Genomic DNA, 26403 nt, shown 5'->3' on the forward strand with positions numbered 1-26403 from the left:
TGCATTCAACCCGAGATGTGTCTTCCACATTTAAACCAACCCCTCTGAATCAGGGGTAGTGTGGGAGACGTCGCTTACAGTGAGTTTTCAATCTAAATCGTGTCTCTTTACCCGAGTAGCTCTCCAGGACCTAGTTTGTGTCGAAGTAGCGTAGCGTAAAAGAGGCCCTAAGATTGCAACCATCTGGCTACATTCAAAAGTGAGATGTAGCAATAAAGCGATTGGAAGTGTATTAGTGCTGCTAAGGGTATGTATATGACTTAGAGGCCTCAGCAGTCACCACCACAGCGGGAGAGAGTGACTGTTGCTTTGCCACTCATGTCTGGAGAGAGGGCGTTTAATAGCCCAGCAGGATTACTGTGATTGGGTGTCGGTTCTCCTTTCAGCCAGCGTGAGACGATCAGTCTCACAGTATCTTAACATATACAACCAAATGGGGCCGCGGAGAAATAGAATGATGGCTTTTCTGTCAATTTCCTTTTCCTCCACCACCTGTTCAAACACAGAGGTCTCTTGAGACAGACACCCATGTTTTAGGAAATATTGATTTCTGTGAAACTAGCCTGTGGAGCTCGGTCTGTTCCTCTCTAAGGAAATGTGGTATAGTACCCCTTCTGCTTGAAGCTATTTGTCAGTGAAGATACACTCCCACCATATGTATTTGGACAGTGAAGTCGTCAAGTATTTGGGCAAAATGACTCATGGTCAAGTGTCGAATTTGGTCCCATATTCCTAGCGCGCAATGATTACATCAAGCTTGTGTCTCTACAAGCTCGTTGACTGCATTTGCAGTTTGTTTTGCCTAGTAGTAAATGATGACCATATAGACGGGATGTGACTGAGGCTGATTGAGCTGTGTTGTGAATGCTGTAATACGTTTGACACACGGCATCTCCCGCTACAAGAAACAGTGCAAATAAAAAGAATTAACTGTTGGAACACATTTAACACACAGAACTGTTGAACAGATAACAAAGATTAGCATTTTCTAAGAGATAAAAAGGGAACGTTTACAACAGTTGATCATATACTGTAGGTGGTGGTAGACCTTATTTTTTTTTTTTAAACACACAGTGGAGACCTAAGATCTCGGCAAGACGCAAACAAATAGCATCAGTTACCTCTAGAATGAAACTGCTTGTAGATGGAACTGTGTCAGACCATGTTAACGCGTTCACATTTGCCACGATTTTGGAATGTGTGACGCAAGTTAACTTTCTGGAATGAAAACACCCCCCCCCCCCCCCCAAGTAATCAGGAGAAGAATCAGGAAACGTAAGCGCTAATCCGAGGACGGTGTTTCACCTTTCAATACACGATTGCTTGGGTGAGAAAACATCCGACACAACAGCCAATCGCAACTAGCTTCTCAGGACTTGAGTTGTGATGCACCGGTATGGTGTGATGTGTGCATTAAAGCGGCAATCCGCAGTTTGAACAATAACAGCGTGGCACCCCGCCACTGATTTGGCAAACAGCTGAGGGATGGGGCTGGAATAATGTAACCACTCTCAAAATCCTTGTCAGAGCTTTGGAGACACAGACTGACCGTCCATGATATCAACATTATAGTTGCGGGTGTACCGTGTTTGTTTAGATTTTAAAACAAGCTTATAGTTTGGGTTCTGATGGGGTAGGACAACTAAGCTCATAAGTTATTTCCTTCACGAATCAAAAGAGTACACATCATTAATTTTAAAAAGTCAAAAAAATAAAATGTACCAACTACAGATTGCTCCTTAAAACAACACAAGATCATTTCTCAACCTCCCCAGCAAGTGTCTGCTTGCACTGTAGACTACACAGTATTTGTTCAAATCAACACGGTAAATCCACATTCCTTTCGTTCAATTCAAGTTCACTTCCCCGTATTTCTTATGTCAATGTTTTCACCAAATTAACACACATGGAGTGAGTTTGGCAAATGGCATTGTGACAACACTTGCTGCCAGAGCTGTTATACTGCCAGCCTTACATGATTAGTCAGAGTTTACTACAGTACGCAAAGCAGACGCTATTGTTAACGTGTACACAGTACAGGTAATGTAGAGCTGATGTCAGTGAGAAGTGTTGGCCTGCAGCTCCCAGGAAGACCGGTAACATGATTATAGCTCTACACAAGCCCTACCCCCAGTGCCAGAGAGATACAGTGTGGGAATTAGTAAACACAGATTCTACTGAAAAATCTCAACCCTGCAACCCCACTCTCTCCCGATACACAACCCAAGCTCTCCCAGCCATACTGTATTATTCAAATCAGCAGCCGTAAACCCAAACACAGGAGAGCTGAATAAACTATGACATGAGAGGAAAAGCTCTCATTTAAACCCACTTTTCTACAACAATGACAAAAGGAGAGGAGATTCAGATGGCTCCATGACTTAATTGGAAACATTCAAACTTTATTCCAACATGATCTAATCTTTTATGGGTAGACTGGGACAATAATGGATAATGTGATCATGACATTATCCATAATGAGTTCACATCAATTACGGTCTCACTTAGCAACAATAAAACAGTGTTGTTGTCACAACCCTTGGACGATCAAAACAAAGCCACGCCTCATTCATGGTGGCTAGTCCTCTAGCGCTATAAAATTTAAGGCATAAAATCTTGTGTAACCCTTCCTATAAAGTGCCCAAGTTTCTCTAGTTATCATAGCCACAACACTGTCATCAGTGAAAAGTCAAGCTTTAAGACGCCACCTTGTGGTGGCTTCTCCTTGCATCTGTGTCCACGGAGGTAGACAAGTCAGAAAATCTGGAAGAATGGCACATCCTCATTGCCTAACTACAGAACCGATATAAATAACAGTTCATGACATGAACCTACTGCCATGTAAAAATACATTATATATATATATTAAACATTTTTTTATGGAATACTTCCACCACAAATCAGCTTTATTTGGTCTCATCGTGTATGACACACATGTAATGCAATGCCACCGTCAACAGAAGCAGACCAGTCTTTAAAACATTCTTATTGCTCTTATGATTATGTACATGGGGGATGATAAGTCATTGAAAACTAAGCTAAACCAGGAAAAATACATTGGACCTTGTGTACAATTAAAGCAATCTTAGCTCCAGTAAAATACTGTTTACAAGGCTGTCCAAGGGAGGTTATAGAGTATTTTGAAGAGAGAACGATCCAAATAAAATGTTCCATTACTGACACTTCTGATATAAGCACTTTAACCAAACAGGACACAATAGGGGAAAGGCTGTATCAAACGTAAACAAATCGACATAAAACAGGGATAAAGGCATCTTTGTATTGTCAGAATTGGTGGAGCTCGGTAAAAGCAATACACTGCAATCAAATGCAATTCATTAAAAAAAGTCCCAAAAAATGTATATGCATATTGAATAATTACAGGAAAACCATGTCAAAATATGTGGAATCTCCACATAGGAAAGCAAAAGAGAGAGGAAGCCTAAAAGTTGAATTTCAATGGCTTTTCACATGGACGACCGAGAGTCCTCATGGTTCCACAACCTAATAGAAAAGTTCCAAAAGTGTCATTATTGATCTAGTCAGAGTTACCAGTGCTGCTGGTGTCTAGACTCTGGTCTACTTCCTGTGTGTGCAGGAGGTCTGGGTTTAAGTTGCGTGTTTCAGCGATGAGACGCTTGACCCCCACCATCCACTGACCGACCTCGTTAACATGGTCCACTATCAGAGCCCGGTGGATCTCATCAGCAGCGTCCCAGTTACAACTCTTCAACTCTGACAGGAGCATAAAGACAGGAGCATCAGAGATGTGGTTAGGTCATTTGAACATTTGTTTCATATAAAATGGTGGGTAACCCATTTAAAATCAGAGATGCAAACTGCTGAGGGACCAAAAAAGGCAACACTTTTTTGTTATTGCACTGAAACATGCAGAGAAAATCCCTGCTAGGGGGGGAAGTGCAGCTTTTAACTAATTAAACAAAGAATATGACCTACATGATCAGTCTCTGTTGTGTAAAATAAGTGGTTGATTTGAACCTCACAGCTAAAAAATAAATAAATAAATAAAAGAAAGCAATCCAATGTTATTTGTTGCCTAGACTTTACTGCAAATGACACTCAAGTCTTGAGAGAGAGAAAAAAAAAACAATACACTAATATTGCAGTTAGCCATGACAGCCTTTATAATAGAACACTTGTGACCACACACACACACACACACACACACACACACACATCTAAAACATCTTAAAGTAGAAATAGAATGCCTGTTTGTTTCATTCTACAGTGGGGCAAAAAAGTATTTAGTCAGCCACCAATTGTGCAAGTTCTCCCACTTAAAAAGATGAGGCCTGTAATTTTCATCATAGGTACACTTCAACTATGACAGACAAAATTATAAAAGAAATCCAGAAAATCACATTGTAGGATTTTTAATGAATTTATTTAACGCTTCATTTTCACCTAATTCTCTCATTCTGAAAATTAACCACATAACTAGAGGGAAAACATTAGTTCACAGATAGTAGCGAGTTCAATTTTCATACAGATTGCCAGGGTCCAGTAAGCAACTAACGCGTTATAACTTGAGGAAAGGCAAGGAGACTTATACCAGTTAATACTATAAGGAATTGGTTCGGTTAGCTCATCTGACTTTATTAGCCAGCAAATTTTCACACCATAAACTCAATTATTTGATCAGTTAGCAAGTCGTCTTATTTTGCTCAACATTTCTCTGGCCAGCGAACGGAGAATTCGATCCAGCTAGCAAGATACTTAACCATGCTAATACTTGTTCCACCACACTTTCTCCTTCATTTCAAACTTTCCAAATGCCAGTTGTTTTTCGGTTACAGCTCATGAAGTACACGTCATCACCTTCACGCCCCCGTCTCCGTGGTTAGGCTTCTCATCTACCTCTTTGCTATCGTTCAGGGGACGTGTTGCTTTCTGTTATGTGAACGATGGGCTGAGACTTGGACACAGTCAATATTGCTCCAAACGCGCATTACCCCATTGCATACAGCCAGTAGTGATCCAACCCCCCCCCCCCCCCCCCCCCCCCCCCCTTTTCTCATCGGATCTACACGAATCACGTAGGTCACTAGTTTGCATCCCTGATTTATTTATCATCCGTAGAAATATGACCTCATCTATCAAACTACACAGGTTCTCCTACCTTGCACCAGTCCATTCATTCTTCTCCTAACAGGAAGTGACAGCTTCCCAGACTTCCACATGTCCTCAAAGAGCTTCAGACGCTTTGCCACATCATTACACACCTGTTTCTGCAAGGGGCACAAGTAAAACATTCAGCAATTTGGTTAGCAAAGCAGTGAGTGTCATTTCAAAACAGTGCACTGCACCATGACAGAGTTAGATACAACATGCAATTTGTAAATGGTTTGTCAACTGTGGATGGGAATTAGAGCTATAGAAATCATTCTTACTTTGACTGTGTGTCTACAAGCTGTCAGTGCCCAGTTGAGAAGAGTGACTACATCGTCTACATCTGGCTCATTTTCTGATTGGCTACTGGCAGAGTCTGTGTGCTCTACCACAGGGAAAGGTGGTGGAGGTGTGGCCATCATCATCACCCCAGCAAGAGGAGGGGCTGCGACAGGACATGGACGAGGGGGCGTGTTCATACTACATGGAGGGGCCAGTGGGTTGGTAGGTGGAGTCATTGGAGCTGTTAGGGAAGGAAAATCTCCTGGGACAGGACCTGTAGATAAATAGAACCAGGATGATTCATTATCTGCTCTGACAGTCTGGGGAAAGTACAGTCATCAGAAAGACAATCTCACAAACCCCTGAGTAAACATCAAAAGTACCAAGGTACTCAAAAGATCAAGGAATTTAAAACATGTTCAAGGCACAATGTCCAATTTTCTGCCAAAGCCTAGAACGTACAAGGGGATCCTGTGAGTTGAGGTGGAGGCACTCTCTTGTTGAGAGGGGTCCTCTTGGGTGCACCTTGTGCTGCTGTCTGCAAACCATAGGAAAACTGTGGAGGGTCATTCCAGCCCCGCTCCTGATTACCTTAACAAAGAGAGAGGGTTTTATTTTAAAAGACCTACCATTTACTAACTACTCGTTAGCAGCTGGCACACACACACACACACACACACACAGTTGAAGTCGGAAGTTTACATACACCTTAGCCAAATACGTTTAAACTCAGTTTCACAATTCCTGACATGTAAAGCCTAAAAATTCCCTGTCTTAGGTCAGTTAAGATCACCACTTTATTTTAAGAATGTGAAATGTCAGAATAATAGTAGAGAAGGATTTATTTAAGCTTGTATTTCTTTCATCACATTCCCAGTGGGTTAGAAGTTTACATACACTCAATTAGTATTTGGTGCATTGCCTTTAAATTATTTAACTTGGGTCAAATGTTTTGGGTAGCCTTCCACAAGCTTCCCACAATAAGTTGGGTGAATTTTGGCCCATTCCTCCTGACAGAGCTGGTGTAACTGAGTCAGGTTTGTAGGTCTCCTTGCTCACGCACACTTTTTCAGTTCTGCCAACAAATTTTCTATAGGATTGAGGTCAGGGCTTAGTGATGGCCACTCCCAATACCTTGACTTTGTTGTCCTCAAGCCATTTTGCCACAACTTTGGAAGTAGCTTGGGGTCATTCATTGTCCATTTGGAAGACCCATTTGCGACCAAGCTTTCACTTCCTGACTGTCTTGAAATGTTGCTTCAATATATCCACATAATTTCCCGCCTCATGATGCCATCTATTTTGTGAAGTGTACCAGTCCCTCCTGCAGCAATGCACCCCACAACATGTTGTTGCCACCCTGTGCTTCACGGTTGGGATGGTGTTCCTCGGCTTGCAAGACTCCCCCTTTTCCCTCCAAACATAACAATGGTCATTATGGCCAAACAGTTCTATTTTTGTTTAATCAGACATTTCTCCAAAAAGTACCATCTTTGTCCCCATGTGCAGTTGCAAACCATAGTCTGGCTTTTTTATGGCGGTTTTGGAGCAGTGTCAATATAAGACTCGTTTTACTGTGGATATAGATACTTTTGTACCTGTTTCCTCCAGCATCTTCACAAGGTCCTTTGCTGTTGTTCTGGGATTGATTTGCACTTTTCGCACCAAAGTACGTTAATCTCTAGGACAGAACGCGTCTCCTTCCTGAGCGGTATGACGACTGCGTGGTCCCATGGTGTTTATACTTGTACAGATGAACGTGGTATGTTCGGGCATTTGGAAATTGCTCCCAAGGATAAACCAGACTTGTGGAGGTCTACAATTTTATTTTTCTGAGGTCTTGGCTGATTTCTTTAGATTTTCCCGTGACGTCAATTAAAGGGACACTGAGTTTGAAGGTAGGCCTTGAAATACATCCACAGGTACACCTCCAATTGACTCAAATCAAAAGCTTCTAAAGCCATGACATCATTTTCTGGAATTTTCCAAGCTGTTTAAAGGCACAGTCAACTTAGTGTATGTAAACTTCTGACCCACTGAAATTGTGATAGTTTATTACAAGTGAAATATTCTGTCTGTAAACAATTGTTGGAAAAATTACCTCCACAAACTAGATATCCTAACAGACTTGCCAAAACTATAGTTTGTTAACAAGACATTTGCGGAGTGGTTGAAAAACGAGTTTTAATGACTCCAACCTAAGTGCATGTAAACTTCCAACTTGAGATGAACATGACGGTACTGACAGGCCAACAAAACTGATTATGTTTATAATCATGATCAAACTCGTGTGATGGTACCTGTAGTCACGCTCAAATTAGATGGGGAAATAACTCAAGTGAAGAGGTTGTATAAAGTCTAAGCAAACGCATCTTCAATATGTTGACAACTTTGTTAGCAAGAGAGCAATGTAGTTTGACAGTTACTGCTAGCTAGCTTGTCTTCAAAGTAGCTTGCATTATCACCCTAGCACAGGTGCAGTAGACTGATGTCTATCGTCAGCGAACTTTTCTCGCTAAATAAACAAAGTAAAACTATTAAATTGGACAGAACATACCTGGTTTGATGTAAAGGTCCTTCGCCTCCATGGCTTATTTTCTTCTTACATAGACAACAAATCAACTTGTTTTCCGGGACACGTGGACAGGATGTTGAACATTGACATTACGCATGTCCGGTTGGTTAATAGAATAGAATAGACGAAATTCGTTCATTTTTCTGGTCTAGTAAACAGTGGATGACTTCATGTAGAGCAAAGTGGCCAGATTCTGAGTAATGAGACTAGACTTCATGTTGAAATAAAAGGCTCTTTCTTTGTAAAAGAGGAGTTGAAGTTGAACTTTGATAAACATAACACACAAAAAACAGAACAGGATTTCCAAGCAATTTATTATTCCAGCATAGACCACCACAGTGTGGACCAAGTGAGGTACAACTGCGAGAAATAATCACAATTTAAAATAGTTTGCATTTACATGACATCCTATTTTCTTTTGTGCTAAAATATTGCAAATATATATATAGAGAGAGACATATGTATTTACTAGTAGTATAAATAGCAGAAACCAAAAGAATCTCAAGGTGCTACATTAGCTTTTTTATGACATCACCTCTCCCAAGTTCTCCTGGATAAAACGTATTTCACATCTCCACCCATGTTATTTTACGCCAAAGCTCCACCTTTTCATTCTTCCAACTTTGACATGAACCTTCCACTAATATGGAGACCTGAGTTGTTTTCTCATATAATGCCTATTTAGAATGGGGGAAGAGGAGCTGTTGCATATCGGTAATATATAGCATGACCTCTCTGAAGTGCCATTCCTTTTATGTGCCCAAGTGTTTCACAGCATACAGTGGGCCTACTGTCGTAAATGACTTTGAAAATCAGCATGCAATAAACCAAGTGCCTTTCCCCCCTCCCCCATACTTAATTCAATGCAGTGCAAATAAGTCTTTATTTTGGGAGGGATTCAGTGTGTTTTGGTGTTTTCTCAAGTGAAAATGCTGTTTAGCGTGTCCTCCAATAGGAGCAACACAACACAGGCTTTCAGTGGTGGGGACTGTTTTGCATTTAGAGTTTAGTCATTGACTTGATTTCAGTTTTACTAGTGAGAGTCAGTCTTTCTTTTTTTTTCATTGCCAATAGCATGGAAAGTACCTGAGCAAAGCATTTCATTCCCAGGCGTGTGCGAAAGCATGCAGTGCTTCTGTAGAGCTTCGGGGGACTTTTATGCTTTTTGTGCTGCTTGTACTAACACAAACCTTTTTCAGAACAGAAATAAAACACCTTCTCTTTCACTCTAATGTGAAGACCACCGTGGCACTGGCGCCTCTCCTGAATCCTGCTCAAAGGGATTCTTTCTGAGTATGCTGCATCAAAATTGTACCAAAGCCCAGATCTGATTGGACTTCATTTGCTGTTGACAAACTGGGGTCTAGATGTTCGTCGGTATGATTCTCGATTTTGCCACGTCTAATTTGAATAATGGAGGAATGTAGAGTGTGATATCTTCTCTCCCATATTTATGATGCCTAATCTCACATTTGAAATCTATTTGTTGTCAACTGTCAGAGGGACTATAGGCTATAAGTTGACACACTTCTATGAATATATCTGAAGTTAAAGATCCTTTTACATTTATTAGAAAGAACAGTATAAGTATTTAACACAACCTACCCAGCTACATTGATTGTACAAGAATGAGGTCACTGTTACATTTTGCTGATGTTCAATATCAGAAAACTATATTAAAGAGTAGTCAATTACTGCACCATATTTTTTGCTACTGTATGTTTCACCTAGAACTAGGGAGCCATTGTTGTGTATTTGATGGTATTTTGCAATAAAAGCACAAGTCAAGATCCTAATGACTTAAACTCTTCCTTGATAAGAACGGTGTGGAATGTGAGAGTACAGCACCTCAGTGTTCTTTTCTAAATCTGTACCACAAACCAGCCTAGTTGAGATATGTTGTATACCCAAAGAAACACAGTAGAAGCAGAAATGCAGAAAAAGTTTGTTTTGTTTAAGATAATGGTCATCCTGGTCAAATAGAAACTCAGCTGGCCTTCAATCTTCACATTCTAATGGCTGGTTATACATCTGTTATACATTCTACCCTTCGCCCTTAAACTGATTTGCCGCACCTCCCTTTACCCAAGTCCCCTTCTCTCACTTGCTCCCTCCCGCCTCCCTCCCTATCTGGTTGTTATGGTGTGGAAACTGCTGACTGTTTATTTCTGAAAGTCTCAAAAAACGCCAGCATGCCCTTTTTGGCTGTGGAGGAGCCAGTCATGGGTGGGGACAGTCCTTGGTGAAGGGGAGCTGGGAAAGTGAAGCCGTCCATGGAGTTGGCCCTCTTCACCTTGGAACCCGCCTGCCACATTTTGGACCTGGGTGGTGGAGTCTGGGCCACCAAGCACTTCTGGTACTGGACCTGCAGGGGGCACAATGGAGCCATGTTAAGCAGTCACCTTAGTTTCTCTTTCATTTTAGAAAGATACCATACATGACTCATGGCTCTAGTACATTCTCTATCAGTACCTACACATTCCGTTAAAATATTCATCATTCAGCCATGATAGCATGTTTAAATTAAAGTATTTATCATGCTAGCTTCACCTCTGCATCTACAAAAGCCATTTTGTACGTTAGTTCTCCAGCCCTGTGTTTCATCCCTTAGTCACTCACCATGCACGCAGCCTGCACAGCCTCAGAGATGATCCCTGCGTCCGGCTCACACCAGAAAACATGACACTCAAAACGTTGCGTCCCGCAGTCCACTATCACTGCAAAGGTGTGTGTGTCATGGCCCACACCCAGAAAGGTCAGGTAACGCACTTGACATTCCCAGAAGGGATCATCTCCATCCTGAAAGAGAAATCCCAGAGAAGGTAACAGAGAGAAAGGGAGAGAGAGAAAGAGAAAGAAGGAGAGAGAGTGAGAGAGAGAGAGAGAGAGAGAGAGAGAAAGGGAGAGAGAGAGACAAAGGGAGAGAGAGTGTAAGAGAGAGAGAGAGAGCATCAGGTAGACAGAGAAATTTAATCATTTCATTGGTTGGTCTGACCACTGCATTTACAGGTTTCCTGAGCACTCCTCACCTCTCCTTTCCAGAGTGAAAGCACAGTGTCGGAGATGTGGATGACGATGGGCTCCCACTCGTCACTGTCTGAGGTGTTCATGATGCTCTCTATGGCCCGGTTCAGCACCTCCATACCTGCCAGAGGATCTCACATAAGCCCCTTAATAAAGCTGCTTCAGTAACAGCCCAGTGACTTCTAAAAGTACTGTAAAAACCAAGGTTAGGGTTAGATCACCAGTTTTGAGAGGAAATGCTCCTAGCATCAACTCTTCTTCATTGTACTACACAGTATACTCAAATGACATTCCAGTGATTGCGAACATATGCGATCATCACCTCGGGTGTGTAGTCTCCAATGACGACTAATGGCTTGTCATCATTAATAAGAAAACCTCTTTGGTAGCTACAATCTGCCTTTATTGCCTTGCAGAAAGCCTTTAGTCAACTGAAATTGGTACTTACTGCAGGTAAAACCAAGCATATGTTGTTTTCCAAAACGCTTAAAAATGTATCTGATGATTTATGCATATATACATTGGATGGTGCCCATGATCGTGGGCCGCCTTTTAAAGATCTGGGCATCTTAATGTTTAAGAAGTTAAGACGTAAAATGGGCTTCCTTTATAGGAATAGGCCATGCCTTTCGTTAAATAGCACAAAGCAAATCATTCAGTCGACATTCATATCGGTTCTAGACTATGGCGATATTGTCTATATGCATGCAGCTGCCACTGTATTGAAGACATTGAACACAGTTTATTACAGGCAACAGGTTTAGTACACATTACTGCTTTCTGTATCAGAAAGTAGACGGGCCCTCTCAGAAGTCTCATAGATCGTTGCATTGCACTCTTTTTGTACATAAAGCCCTCTTGCACAAAGTTCCACAGTACCGTACTTCATTGTTAACCTACAGACGTACGAGCTACCAGACCCGGTATCAGGGATGGCTAACTCTGGGGGTCCCTTCTATCTCCACTGAGTCAGGTTAATCTGCTATTCGTTTTTTTTTGCACCTTACTTGTGGAATAATCTCCGAAACAATTGAAAGGTTAAATAAAAACCTCAGTGGAGCACAATATCTCCGACATAAAGCATCTGGGACTGGGCGTTTCTGTCAGTTAGTCAGCTGATCCAGCTAACAACACCTTGATGGATGCTACCGATTTGGAGCCTGTAATCAATAATCCATTTTCTGAAAGAGTGCCGTGTTACATACTGCGAGACAACGCCTCGCCTGGGGACAGCCAAATACATACTAATCCTCTATATCTGGTGATGAGATATTACATATCCTCTTCCCCTGTTGACTCTCAAGGTTGTTACAGGAAAGGGAACATTGGCTAGTTAAAAAAAAATCTAGTTCAATTAGATGACAAGTTTGATGGTATTTTGCCAGTTTAATAAATCAATAGGGTGGGATTAGAATACAGTAAACCTACCCATCGCCCTGGAGACAGGCAGGTTTCCGATGTACTGCACCTCAAACTTCTGCACCCTTTTCCTCATTGCATCCAGGAAGTCCACTGCAGCAGAAATATGAATATAATGTATCACATGATTTCTGCCACATTATGGAGTTTATCCTCCGTATAAACTACACATGGCTCCAGTCAGACAAATCCCTACAAATTGTAACGGATGGGTTTCTGTGGGCTCTGAGCTCAGCCAGGCTACAGCACCTTGACGTGGCAGGTCCTCGGGGGAGATGTTCTCCATGGTGAGGGAGCGGGCCATAGATGGGCTTCTAGTCGTCTTCTCTGCCATGATCTGGATACACACACAGACACATCATTCACACTCTGGAATGAACCTAAACTCCTACGGAGGGCTGAAAGGGAAGTTCAACCACTTCCTATGCTGGAAACCTTTGGTTACCTTTGAGCACATTTCATGCAAAGCCGTGGCGATGGTTTTTGCTGGGGCGTTGCAGCGAAACACATGGCACTTCAGCATACAGGTGTCTTTGTCACTGGCCACAAAGGCAAAGTCTCTGTAAACGGTGCGGAACACAAAAGCAGAGGTTAAACACAGAGAACGGGCATCTATATGTCTGGTTTGTGGGGAAGTTAACCGACTTCACAATTCATCTGGTGATCTGGTACTGTATGTATGACAAGATAATAGCATTAGTATGAATGGGATGGAATTCAAAGTCATATTGACCACACGCGACACATCAAACTATCGCTTCTTCGACACAACTACTGTCCCGCATGACCGCGTTGGTCCACTGAACTGAAACCAGTGGTACACCAGCCAGTATCACGTAACAGTTGGTTTAATAACATGCACAATCATCAAACGACTAAGCAACTGAGCACTGAAGACAGCACAGGCTCTCGCAACATCAGTTCCATTCTGGCTCAACACATTGTGACCTCAGGCTGTTCGGTGTGCATATGTGCAGTTGCTAACTGAGAAAAAGCTCTGTGGTTGCAGTTTGATGGCTTTACGTGGCTTTACATGTGTAATTATCTCTATAACATCCTCAGTGACCTCGAGCAACAGTGCTGTTTTATAGTCCCCAACTCTGGTGCACCAGGATATGCCGATGCCTGCAAAAAGACCTAAGAGACCTGCAGCTTTTTAATTATTGAGGGAAAAGAGGGAATAACAGATGGGCTTCCCTTTTGGCATCAAAGGTGGGCCCACAAACGGTAGGGTGGGATCCTTCCTCTCTATTAAATCTCAGGGAACCACTCAAACAGATTGGCAGTCGGTGCAGGCCACTATGTCCTCTGATCTTGTCCACACAGCATCTCGCCACCACGTCACCAAAAAAAAAGAGTGAATCTATTTTATGACAGACGTAGCCGGCCCTAGCCTTTTGGTGGCCTTAAGCAAGATTAGGTCGCGGGGCCTCCCCACCTAGCGGGCAAAACCTTTTAGAGGCCCCCCACTTGACAGCAGAGAGAACATTTGCCAAATTTCGTGCAGTTCTACACAGTTCGCCATGGGGAGTAAAGAAAATGTTGCAGTTTTAAAGCAAGCTTTCATGCAATTCTACACATTTTACCATGGGGCAGAGAGAAAAATGGGTAGTTTTACAGCTAATTTCTTGCAATTATACTCATTTTACCATGGGGTGGAGAGCACAGAAGGTTGGTGCCACCTTAATTGGGGAGAACGGGCTCGTGGTGATGACTGGGGCCAAATTAGTGGTATTGGCATCAAACACATGGTTTCCATGGTTTCCAGGTGTTTGATGCCATTCCATTTGCTCCGTTCTGGCCATTATTATGATCCGTTCTTCCCTCACCAGCCTCCAGAGTGGAGAGACATTTTTGCCGTTTTAAAGCAAATTTCCTGCAATTCTACAAATGTTACTAAGACTTATATGTCATGTTAATAATAGCTGAGTGAGAGTAACTAAAACAATCAATAGGGGCCCCCTGGAGGTCAGGGCCCCTGGGCACATGCCCTGCATGGCCGATCGGCAGTCGGCCATGATTACTACAAGTTTAGATAGCTGGCTAGACTAACATACCAATAAAAAAAACGTGTTAGCTGATATGGCTAATTGAGTGACTGTCAGTGACTGACATAGGAGAAAAACTGCTGAAGCACAAGCAAATTTCGAAATTACACTTTGTGAATTCTACTATTCTAACGCTGAGCAGTAATTTGAGAGTGGGGGCCCTTAGTGATCGCTTATGCTCGGAGCTGACCCTGCATAATCCACGTCTTTGGTTTGGGTGTAATACAGTAAAACCGAGGAGTACAGTGCCTTCAGAAAGTACTCACACTCCTTTACCCCCCCCCCCCCCCCACAAAAAAAGAATTGTGTCACAGCCTGAATTTAAAATGTATTAAATTATGATTTTGTGTCACTGGCCTACACACAATACCCTATAATGTCAAAGTGAAATATTTTTTACTAATATTTAGAAATATTCATTTAAAGTTAAAAGCTGAAATGTCTCGAGTCAATAAGTAATTCAACCCCTTTTTTATTGCACGCCTAAATACGTTCAGGAGTAAAAATGTGCGGAACAAGTCACATAATAAGTTGCACTCTGTGTGCAAGAATAATGTATAGCTTCTTAAGGATCGGACCCTTTTTTTCAAAATTACATACACAAATTTAACTGCCTGTAGCTCAGGACCGGAAGCAAGGATATGCATATTCTTGATACCATTTGAAAGGAAACACTTTGAAGTTTTTGGAAATGTGAAATTAATGTAGTAGAATATAACACATTAGTTCTGGTAAAAGATAATAAAAATATTTTTTTCTTCTTTTTTCTACCATCATCTTTGAAATGCAAGAGAAAGGCCATAATGTATTATTCCTGCCCAGGTGCAACTTAGATTTTGTCCACTAGATGGCAGCAGTGTATGTGAAATGTTTGAAACTGATCCAATGAACCATTGCACACCTGTTCAAAATATATCAAGACTGCCCAAATGTGCCTAATTAGTTCATTAATACATTTTCAAGTTCATAATTGTGCACTCTCTTCAAACAATAGTATGGTATTCTTTCACTGTATTAGCTACTGTAAATTGGACACTGCGGTTAGATTAACAAGAATTTAAGCTTTCTGCTCAAATCAGATACTGTATGTCTATGCCCTGAAATATTTTGTTTGTTACTTACAACCTCATGCTAATCGCATTAGCAGCCTGCGTTAGCTCAACCGTCTTGTGGAGGGGGGGGCTATCCCATTGAAGTTAACATAATATTTCCATAATATTTGAATGACTACCTCATCTCTGTACCCCACACATACAATTATCTGTAAGATCCCTCAGTCAAGCAGATAATTTCAAACACAGATTTAACCACAAAGATCAGAGAGTTTTTCCAATGACTCGCAAAGAAGGGCACCTATTGGTAGATCGGTAAAAGTAAAAAAAAACAGACATTTAATATCCATTTGAGCATGGTGATGTTATTAATTACACTTTGGATGGTGAATCAAAACAAACAGTTACTACAAAGATACAGGCGTCATTCCTAACTCAGTTGCCGGAGAGGAAGGAAACTGCTCAGGGATTTCACCATGAGGCCAATGGTGACTTTAAAACATTTACATAGCCTAATGGCTGTGATAGGAGAACACTGAGGATTGATCAAGAAAATTGTAGTTACTCCACAATACTAACCTAAACGACAGAGTGAAAATAAGGAAGCCTGTTCAGAATAAAAATATTCCAATACATGCATCCTGTTTGCAATAAGGCATTAAAGTAAAACTACAAAAACTAGTCAAAGAAATTAACTTAATATCCTGAATACAAAGTGTTATGTTTGGGACAAATCCAACAAAACACATTACTGAGTACCACTCTTCATATTTTTAAGCATGGTGGTTGCTGCATCATGTTATGGGTATGCTTGTCATCGGCAAGGACTAGGGAGAGCTAAGCACAGGCAAAATCCTAGAGGAAAACCTGGTTCAGTCTGCTTTCCAACAGACACTGGGAGACAAATTCACCTTTCAGCTGGACAATAGCCCAAAACACAAGGCTTACCAAGACGACATTGAATGTTCCGGAATGGTATAGTTACATTTTTTTACTTAAATCGTCTTGAAAATCTATGACAATAATTGAAAATAGCTCTTCAACAATGAACTTGACAGTGTTTGAAGAATTTTTAAAAGAGTCATGTGGAAATATTGTACAATCCAGGTGTGCAAAGCTCTTAGAGACTTACCCAGAAAGACTCACACCAAAGGTGATTCTAATATGTGTGTTAGAAGGGGTGTGAATACTTATGTAAATGAGATATTTATGTATTTAATTTTCAGTAAATTTGTAAAAACATGTTTTCACTTTGTCATTATGGGATATTGCGTGTAGATGGGTGAGAACAAATATATATTTATTTAATCCATTTTGAATTCAGGCTGTACCACAACAACATGTGGAATAAGGTAAGGGGAATACTTTCTGAAGGCACTGTATATGGGGAGTATTTGTCACAGCGAAAGGTGCGACTACAGTTTAACTCAGACTGGCAGAGTAGAAAGTAGTGCAACTTGGCTCAGGGGAGCTGATCAATTGGACACGACCCAGCAATCTCTCCCGGTCCATTCGTCAATAAAAAAGCCCATTCAACTGTAGTAGAAAACCTGTGAGATGAACATTGAGATACACACTGTAAGATACACATTGATGCGTCCTCCACTTGGCTCTCAAAGGAATGCAATCACTATGGCTTCTAATTTATTCAAATTCAGTTTGAGCTGAATTTACCTCAGGTACACCTGTATACCATTATGAATCTCACTTTATAGATCAATCATCAGCAGTAATAATTTGGCAAGACTGGGATAGTACTGAGTGGGCATTTTGTTGTGAGACAAGGACAGAACAGCACATTGCATAAGAAACAAGGGTCACTACAAGTCGAGAAGGAAATAGACAGGGGTTCCTTTGAACATGCATAAGAAACAGGGCAGGCATTCACACACAGTACATTACATGTTGACAGAAGCACGTTACATTATCGATGAGACACTAGAGCATGACTACAGAAACTACACAGAAGCTTCCCGAGGCACCAAGCGTTCACTTGCGACCATGATGCAAGCTGTCAAAGTCACAAATGGCACGTCAACAGAAAATGAGTTGACCAAGAAGAGAGTGATTACCTGTCTCTGTTTTCATGAGTGGCAGTTAAAAAAAGAAAGAAAGTTCATTATTACAACTACTTCAAATATGAGACAAAACTCTTGCATTGGTTTACAACTATGATCATAACACAATATAGCGTACCGTGTGTAAAAATGTCGCACCTATATATTGACTTATTTTCAGTAGTTTCAGGCTTGGATTTTTCAAATCCTTAGCATTTTCTATCATTGTCACGTTTCTTCCTCGGGGCTATTCCATTCTACTTAGATGTAGTTCCACTGACACTGCCATCAGATCAATGCCTGAATGTTCTCCACCAAGAGCGTAGACAAAAATATAGCTGCTCTCAAATCCACTCAACATGAGCTCCCAGTGTATTACAATAGGCCATAAACATCTGTGACCCAGAAGAACTAACCTTACCCAAGGCTGTATAGCCCATAGAAAAACAATATCATATCAATCATTTACTTTCTTCACTCAATGGAATATTTCCATGTCATCAACACAATAACAACAACTTTGAACAGTCTTTCCTGACCGAACAACCCAAGAGCATTGTGCTTAGTTGGTCAGTTCACCATATTATACCGTGTTTCAAAATGTAACTACAGATATATTCATCTCTTGTAGACAGGATGGAATGTGTAGGATAATGAGCAGCACTGGTTCCGTTGCTTGGGTTTTCATCACTGATTATTTGTACAGTGCCTTGCGAAAGTATTCAGCCCCTTTGAACTTTGCGACCTTTTGCCACATTTCAGGCTTCAAACATAAAGATATAAAACTGTATTTTTTTGTGAAGAATCATCAACAAGTGGGACACAATCATGAAGTGGAACGACATTTAATGGATATTTCAAACGTTTTTAACAAATCAAAAACGGAAAAATTGGGCGTGCAAAATTATTCAGCCCCTTTACTTTCAGTGCAGCAAACTCTCTCCAGAAGTTCAGTGAGGATCTCTGAATGATCCAATGTTGACCTAAATGACTAATGATGATAAATACAATCCACCTGTGTGTAATCAAGTCTCCGTATAAATGCACCTGCACTGTGATAGTCTCAGAGGTCCGTTAAAAGCGCAGAGAGCATCATGAAGAACAAGGAACACACCAGGCAGGTCCGAGATACTGTTGTGAAGAAGTTTAAAGCCGGATTTGGATACAAAAAGATTTCCCAAGCTTTAAACATCCCAAGGAGCACTGTGCAAGCGATAATATTGAAATGGAAGGAGTATCAGACCACTGCAAATCTACCAAGACCTGGCCGTCCCTCTAAACTTTCAGCTCATACAAGGAGAAGACTGACCAGAGATGCAGACAAGAGGCCCATGATCACTCTGGATGAACTGCAGAGATCTACAGATGAGGTGGGAGACTCTGTCCATAGGACAACAATCAGTCGTATATTGCACAAATCTGGCCTTTATGGAAGAGTGGCAAGAAGAAAGCCATTTCTTAAAGATATCCATAAAAAGTGTCGTTTAAAGTTTGCCACAAGCCACATGGGAGACACACCAAACATGTGGAAGAAGGTGCTCTGGTCAGATGAAACCAAAATGGAACTTTTTGGCAACAATGCAAAACGTTATGTTTGGCGTAAAAGCAACACAGCTCATTACCCTGAACCTACCATCCCCACTGTCAAACATGGTGGTGGCAGCATCATGGTTTGGGCCTGCTTTTCTTCAGCAGGGACAGGGAAGATGGTTCAAATTGATGGGAAGATGGATGGAGCCAAATACAGGACCATTCTGGAAGAAAACCTGATGGAGTCTGCAAAAGACCTGAGACTGGGACGGAGATTTGTCTTCCAACAAGACAATGATCCAAAACATAAAGCAAAATCTACAATGGAATGGTTCAAAAATAAACATATCCAGGTGTTAGAATGGCCAAGTCAAAGTCCAGACCTGAATCCAATCGAGAATCTGTGGAAAGAAACTGAAAACTGCTGTTCACAAATGCTCTCCATCCAACCTCACTGAGCTCGAGCTGTTTTGCAAGGAGGAATGGGAAAAAATGTCAGTCTCTCGATGTGCAAAACTGATAGAGACATACCCCAAGCGACTTACAGCTGTAATCGCAGCAAAAGGTGGCGCTACAAAGTATTAACTTAAGGGGGCTGAATAATTTTGCACGCCCAATTTTTCAGTTTTTGATTTGTTAAAAAAGTTTGAAATATCCAATAAATGTCGTTCCACTTCATGATTGTGTCCCACTTGTTGATGATTCTTCACAAAAAAATACAGTTTTATATCTTTATGTTTGAAGCCTGAAATGTGGCAAAAGGTCGCAAAGTTCAAGGGGGCCGAATACTTTCGCAAGGCACTGTACATATCAGGACGGGGGTACTTCGCACGTGTGGTGAAATTAGCTATGGCTGAGAGTTTAGTTTTGCGAGGGGGAAGACTTCGTAAACCGGAACTCCCAATTTCGATCACCTATGGACCCAGAAATAAATCACAAAGCTGACCAAATGATGTGATATTTTCATTCTGGGAGAGAGGAGTGGGGGTATTTGACCATACGATCCCCAGGTTGGCCCACCTGCCGTTGTTGCATCCCACGCCCCACACACGGATGTTGATGATAGGTTGGCAGTGGATAAGGCTGCGGTCCACTGGGTCCATCAGGCTAAGGGTGTCCTTCTTCAGCACCATCATCATGTCCTGGCCCTGGGAGAGACAGAGGTGACAGGGTGGGTGGGCTTCAGTGGGACTGCTTTATGGTGGCAGTAAGGGTAATCTGGCCTGCAAGCAAACTGCAAGCTCACATGTACTGGACCAGACCCAAGGTCGTATGAGGTACTGAGGGTTCTCAAAGCTACTAATGGTTTCATTTAAAGGAGTAACGCACAATAAACAATTGCACAATGAGCCATGTACTGCTTGCCAAAATAGACCAAACTAAAACAAAACCTAATAAACAAGTAATGTTACTGTATTCTACTTCACCACCCACCATTACTCCCCCCCCCCTCCCCCCCCTCTTACCTCTCCCCAGGCGCCTAGTGCATCGCGGCCCTCAGCCTTGCTGCTGGACAGCTGCTGGATGCAGTTATTGACAGCCAGACTGCTCTTCCCCGGGGTCAGCTCCTCCTCTGGGATCTCCACCCAGCCCAGTGAGCGCACCGCAAAACACTGACCAAGACAACCACACCACGCCAACAGGGCCCAGGAGGCAGCGGAGAGGAGTGGATGGTAGAGATGAGGAGGAGGCAGCGGAGAGGAGTGGATGGTAGAGATGAGGAGGAGGCAGCGGAGAGGAGTGGATGGTAGAGATGAGGAGGAGGCAGCGGAGAGGAGTGGATGGTAGAGATGAGGAGGAGGCAGCGGAGAGGAGTGGATGGTAGAGATGAGGAGGAGGCAGCGGAGAGGAGTGGATGGTAGAGATGAGGAGGAGGCAGCGGAGAGGAGTGGATGGTAGAGATGAGGAGGAGGCAGAAAGAAAAGGGAATGAGCAGAGAGTGTAAGAGAGAGATGTGCATGGATGCGCAGTGTTTTTCCGATCATGTGCAGTATAAAAGGTTATAAGTGTCTTCGGCATCTACAGTATATCAACATGATGCATCCACGAAATGCATTTAGCAACTTTCAATCACTACTGCTCCTCACTGTGACTTCAACGATAACTCTCACATCCTTTTAGTGGACATGGTCTATGAACTCCTCTAAGAGCTGCCTAGCCTGGGCCAGAAAAACAACTATCGACCAGGGCTTGCATTAAGAAAAAAGGTGTCCTCTTTTAACCCTCAGCGAATAAATGACGGCAAATACTGTTAAAAGTTCTGATTCAGCTAGAATGCATGAAAAAATAAACTTTTTACATTAAGCTGACGTAAATGGACAAATCTGGTTTTATGGATGTTATTGGTCAGAACATGCTGTGCTGCAGAAGGAGAGGGATTTGGACACCGTAGCCCACTCTACCTTGGAGTCAGGATCCATGTTGGTGCAGAAATAATCGTCCTGCCAGGAGATCCTGTGGGAGATTAGCAGAACAGGTCAAATTACATGAAGGATTACCACCACGACAGCACAAATGACACGGTAGCCTTTTCTGCATCCCTCACTGCTGATGCTGTGTGGAGTATTGTGTTGTATGTCACCATCTCGTCCTTTGTTTATCTGTTTTGTGTTTGACTTTGAAAGTAAAGCCCTTGCCTACCACTGATGGAAACAGCTGTTGAGTGAGCAGTGGATGACAAAAACAAACAGAGAGCTGGTTTGATCGCCTTCATGCGGACTGACTCAGAGGTGGAGTTCTCATTAGCCCTCTGATACAGCTGACTGGAGACAATCCCAAGAGGCTGCTATTCCTGCAACCAGGATCCCACTGAGTCAAGGCTCTCCCTCCCTTTCCATTGCACTCTTTGGTGAAGCAGAGTAGGATGTGATTATGTCCATTATAAGACCTATGGATTTCTTGATGCTGTGCTCAGTGAGCTGAGTTTCACTATTCTCCGCAATCTCTGCCCATACAGAATGTTAAGCTCCCAGGTGTCAAATGCACCCTGATTCTACACATGACCCCTGCAGCAGAGACTGTGTTTATCGGTGGATTCAACAACCTCTACATGTTACAGGACACAGTGCCAGAATAACTCGTGATAATTGAATTGTTGTGTGCTTTTGCCCGTAATGGTAAAAGCAAGGCAGCCATATGTAATGTTAAAGAACTTATGAACAACCATCCAGGTGATTTGACCAAACAGGTTGTACCTTGCTTTAGGCTAAAGAAACCTTAGAATACTGGTTTGTGTGACAGATGGTTTAGACTTATCTTCAGGCACTATATTGGACAGATCCACCCCCCCCCCCCCCCCCCCCCGCAATTGCCTGTATGTATTCAGATTATGGCACAAAGGCTGGACTGTAACGATATGCTGTAGTGGTTGTCCCATCTGCACATGACGCGTCAAAGAACTTATCCATTCCCGATAAGGCAGGGGACAGATCTGGCCTCTGCTCAGAACACAGACAATTGAATAATGGGTGTTGTTCCAGGAGCCATAGGGATATGTGGTCTGCCACATTCCCGGGCCAGTGAAGCCATCATGAGCCCTTTTGCCATCAAAACAGATTCAAAGAGAGAGAATACATCCCATGTACTAACCCTCTCATTTGATTTACACAATCAACGTCTTTTATTTCAAAGAGCTCCCTAAGCATCCGGATCTGCAGGTGATACAAATGTACCTCATCGACCCATTAACCTTGTAGAATAACTTTGGCACAGAGCTTAATTGTGTCGTACTCAATACTCTACCATGGATGGCCTGAACGAGTTTGTAACAAGTGCTTGTGAAGGTGAATGAGTGTTGGTGTGGGTCTGCAGAGGATTTTGAAGGAGTACCTGTCATTTACGGAGGCCACTGGGCTCTCTGTCAGCCTTGCCCTTGAGCCACGTATGCCACCAGCCTCCAGGCTCTGGAAAATAGGACATGGGACATTATTAGAGGTGTGATCCTTTCCTCTCTGATGAAATCACATCCAGTATAAAGCAGCCAAAGTCAAACAGCAGGACTGAACTGTGTTTTGAAATTGAAACCCTAACCTTGAGGTCCGTGGCAGTGACGCCATTGACGGCGCTCTGGTCCTCCTCATTGCTGTAGGATGGGTGCTGCCATTGTGTGGTGCCTGTAGGCACGTGCCAGTAGTAGGTGCCAGTGCTGTCCCTGATGGTGCGCCACCCAGACGGCAGGTCAGTGTCCAGATCAAGACTCGGGTCGTTCCAGATGTTGTCTGAAGAACACAGAAGGGATCCCAACGGTGAGAGGCGAAAGCAAGTAAGCTTAATGAATGTGCCCATGACCAATATTACAGTGCATTTGGTGTCACGTGAATGAAGTGATGAGGACGATAATAACAGTAGTTTCAGATCTATATATTTCATTATGCTCATAATGGTAGCTGGACGTAGCACAAACACAGCTCTGAGGTCCATCGTACCCAGGGGGCTGCATCCCATCGGCATCTAGCGTTAGCCTCACCCAGTCTGAAGCCCAGGTCAGCCACACGGCTGACCTTACTCTCCACAGCCTGGCAACATGCTAATTCTGTCAAATGCCAGATCGGAATTCGGAGCAGTCCTTCTGCATCACAGCTGGCTAGCAATAGCTACAGTGTCTGAGGCTCGACTCCTTTGTTTTCTCCTAACACTGAATATGTGATGGAACCACTTCGAGTTCGGAAAGGGCAAATGATTATGTAACGCACTCACGAAATAACAAATTCTGCACATTAACTCAATGTGCTCAGCTCGAAGGGAGAGCAGGCCGAATAGAGAGGTGGTAAAAAGAAATGTAAGGAGAGAGAGAGAAAGCAAGAAGTGGGTCAGTAGTGACATGAGGGCTGTGTCCCAAATGGTACCCTATTACCTATGTAGTGCACTACTTTTGACCAGGCCACATAGGGAATAGGGTGTCATTTGGGACACCGCCGAGGTCACCTGGGCACGGATGTCTCTCTCACAGCAGAGTGCCACAGTGGCTGTGTTACCCTCAACCTGGGGGCACAGAATGAAAATAGAGAGGCTAAATCAAGCATGCAAAAAGCACTGATGCCTATTTTTCTTTATTTCATTCTGGTCTGTCGTTTGTGTGTGTGCGTGACCCAAATGAATTTGACGTGATTTCATGCCTTGTACATCTCATCCCCATTCGTCTGGCTTTTTAACCCTGGTCACCCCTGTGTCTGGCGATGAAAAACAACACCACGCATCCCTGGGATAAATAGCATGGGAAGATTATACCCAGGAACAGATCAGCTGAACCCTGCTACAGGGAGAGACAAATCAATAAGAGACAGCAGTGTATAAGAGACCGCAGTGTTTGAAAGAGATGGAGGCAGAACTCTTCAGTCTTCGTGGATGCTTCTATATGCAGGCGGGCGGGCAGGCCTCCTGGGCTTGGATGACACTACTATTCAATACATTTCACAGTCTGATTGATGGGTCAGTGCACCATCTCCGGGGCGTGATGAAGCTGTGTGAAGAATTAGAACTCATCCCAACCCTGAGGACGAGGCCTCCAGAGGAGACAATTTGACACAGAGCTGTCCTACTGTAGCCTCCCTTCTCCCATTATTGACCAGTGAGTAATACAGGGGAGGGATTCTAAGAACTAGCATCCGTGGGACATCGTAATGTATGATCGATATTCCGTGGGACATCGATAATGTAAAATCGATATTTTCTGCTTTAAAAATGGAATGGCAAAGTGTACTTGTCACAAACAACTACTGTATATCACAATGGCTGGTGCTGTCACTGCTCATACCAGACTAGAGTAGAGCCTTTCTCCCAATTATGCTCCTTGAGATCAGAACAAAGGCTCTGAGCCTATGTGATGTAGCCTAGTCCTAATCCATGTTGCAAAGGTGGGAGACATCTCCTAATGCTGGGTTCTTACCGTTACCCTGGGTTCTTACTTCTATGCTGGGTTTTTACTCCTACGGTGGGTTTGTAGTTTAAGTCAAGCTATTTGGTATTATATAACCTGACACCAGGGCTGATGATGGGTAATCCTCATATCACAAGACCTCAATATGAAAGCCAAAACATAGCGAATCATCGTCTTCCATGCAACTGACCCCATTCACCAAGATAGTGGCACGAATCCTCTCCGAGTTAGCAACATCGTACCGCTCAGACTGCCAACTGTGCAGAGTGAATGTCCAGTCCTTTTGGGATCTATGGAAGACGATGAGAGTTCCAATAGCTCCAATCATGAACCGATCAAACATTCTTCTGTTCCCACATCGGCTGCAGCAAAGCCTTCTGCTGACAGGCCATAAGCAATGACCACCCAAATGACTTTTTAAAGTGTTTTAGGCTGACTAGTTCTTGTGCTGTCAGCATCGTGTGACGAAGCACAATTGGGGACAGCCACTAAAATAAAAAAAGCTTGGTGAAATGGGAAAATCTATCATGTACAGTCTCCACTGTAAAAATGATTTCCAATAACAGATTAAATGTGCCGTGTAATTCCTGTGGTAAGCGAATAGTATTGATGTAACTATTTTTATTGCACAAAACAGTGCACAAAATAGCCCCTGTTTACAGTTTGCATGGATCTGTAATGGGGCATTTCCATGTAAAAGGACCCCATGAGCACTAACATGTGAAGTTCAAATCTCGTGTCAAATGAAAGCTACAAGTCTATATCTTTGAGAAATTAAGGCATATATATTTTTTTCTAAAATGTTCCATCCTAAATATTAAGGCTAAGGCAAGGCCTTGATTTCTGGTCAAACAGGTGGAAAAAGGGGTCTTGGAAAACATCTACCAGAAAAATATGTTTAAAAGATTGTGTTTATACTGTATTTTTCATTTTGGATAAATGATTTGCTTTCTGTAAGTTTAAGAAAGATTGCCTAGGGTCTTGTCATTCTGTTACAAAAATAACACATCTCATTTCCCTCCTTCGTGAGGAGGGAGTACAAGGGAAGTTCAGAAGTAACAAGGTAGACCTAGTACTGTTATTTTCAGCTCATAACTGAATTCTTTCTCTTTCTGGTGGGCAAAGCAATAGTGAGGTCTCTCTCTCTCTCCATTTACTGTAACCAGCATCCACTGAGCACCGACAAGCCACTGGGTGTTCATGGACATTGAAAAGTAGTTATTTGATATTCCACAGATTATTATTATTTTTCTGGTACAGTCTGGACAGGCTTTCATTTCAATGTCCAGGGTTTGTTTAGATTTTTGGTCTGGTTCAATTTGTCCCAAACAGACGTCCATGACTGGTTCCGATTTGGTCCAGTCAGGTCCAAATCATAGACGTCCACGTTTGACAAGTTTGGAGAGCACAG

At 42.6% G+C, this 26403-nt stretch overlaps 2 protein-coding genes across 3 annotated transcripts in view; both read right to left on the minus strand.

Moving 5' to 3' along the window:
• Nucleotides 1–2377: 2377 nt before the first annotated feature.
• LOC109873177 (steroid receptor RNA activator 1-like) lies at nt 2378–8083 on the minus strand. The gene is made up of 5 exons (XM_020464759.2): nt 7970–8083; nt 5875–6003; nt 5412–5686; nt 5141–5249; nt 2378–3735 (listed from the first exon to the last, which is right to left on the minus strand). The coding sequence occupies exons 1-5, from the start codon at nt 7998–8000 to the stop codon at nt 3539–3541; spliced, it is 741 nt and encodes a 246-aa protein (XP_020320348.1). The 5' UTR covers nt 8001–8083; the 3' UTR covers nt 2378–3538.
• A 199-nt stretch (nt 8084–8282) lies between these two features.
• The window catches only part of LOC109872989 (amyloid-beta A4 precursor protein-binding family B member 3), a 30437-nt gene continuing 12316 nt past the window's right edge, over nt 8283–26403 (minus strand). Inside the window, exons 2-13 of one of the 2 annotated variants that reach the window (XM_020464442.2) lie at nt 23147–23334; nt 22946–23019; nt 21520–21571; nt 20584–20730; nt 20138–20265; nt 17603–17608; nt 12876–12990; nt 12680–12767; nt 12440–12523; nt 11017–11132; nt 10607–10786; nt 8283–10352 (exon numbers count right to left, since the gene is read on the minus strand). In XM_020464442.2, coding sequence (XP_020320031.2) covers nt 10125–10352; nt 10607–10786; nt 11017–11132; nt 12440–12523; nt 12680–12767; nt 12876–12990; nt 17603–17608; nt 20138–20265; nt 20584–20730; nt 21520–21571; nt 22946–23019; nt 23147–23334 — 1406 coding nt within the window. In that variant the 3' untranslated portion in view covers nt 8283–10124. The remainder of the gene's footprint in view (nt 10353–10606; nt 10787–11016; nt 11133–12439; nt 12524–12679; nt 12768–12875; nt 12991–17602; nt 17609–20137; nt 20266–20583; nt 20731–21519; nt 21572–22945; nt 23020–23146; nt 23335–26403) is intronic. The other variant, XM_031808078.1, reaches the window with a different exon arrangement.

Source organism: Oncorhynchus kisutch, linkage group LG28 (genome assembly GCF_002021735.2).
Source record: "Oncorhynchus kisutch isolate 150728-3 linkage group LG28, Okis_V2, whole genome shotgun sequence".
In the NCBI taxonomy this organism is placed as follows: Eukaryota; Metazoa; Chordata; class Actinopteri; order Salmoniformes; family Salmonidae; genus Oncorhynchus; species Oncorhynchus kisutch.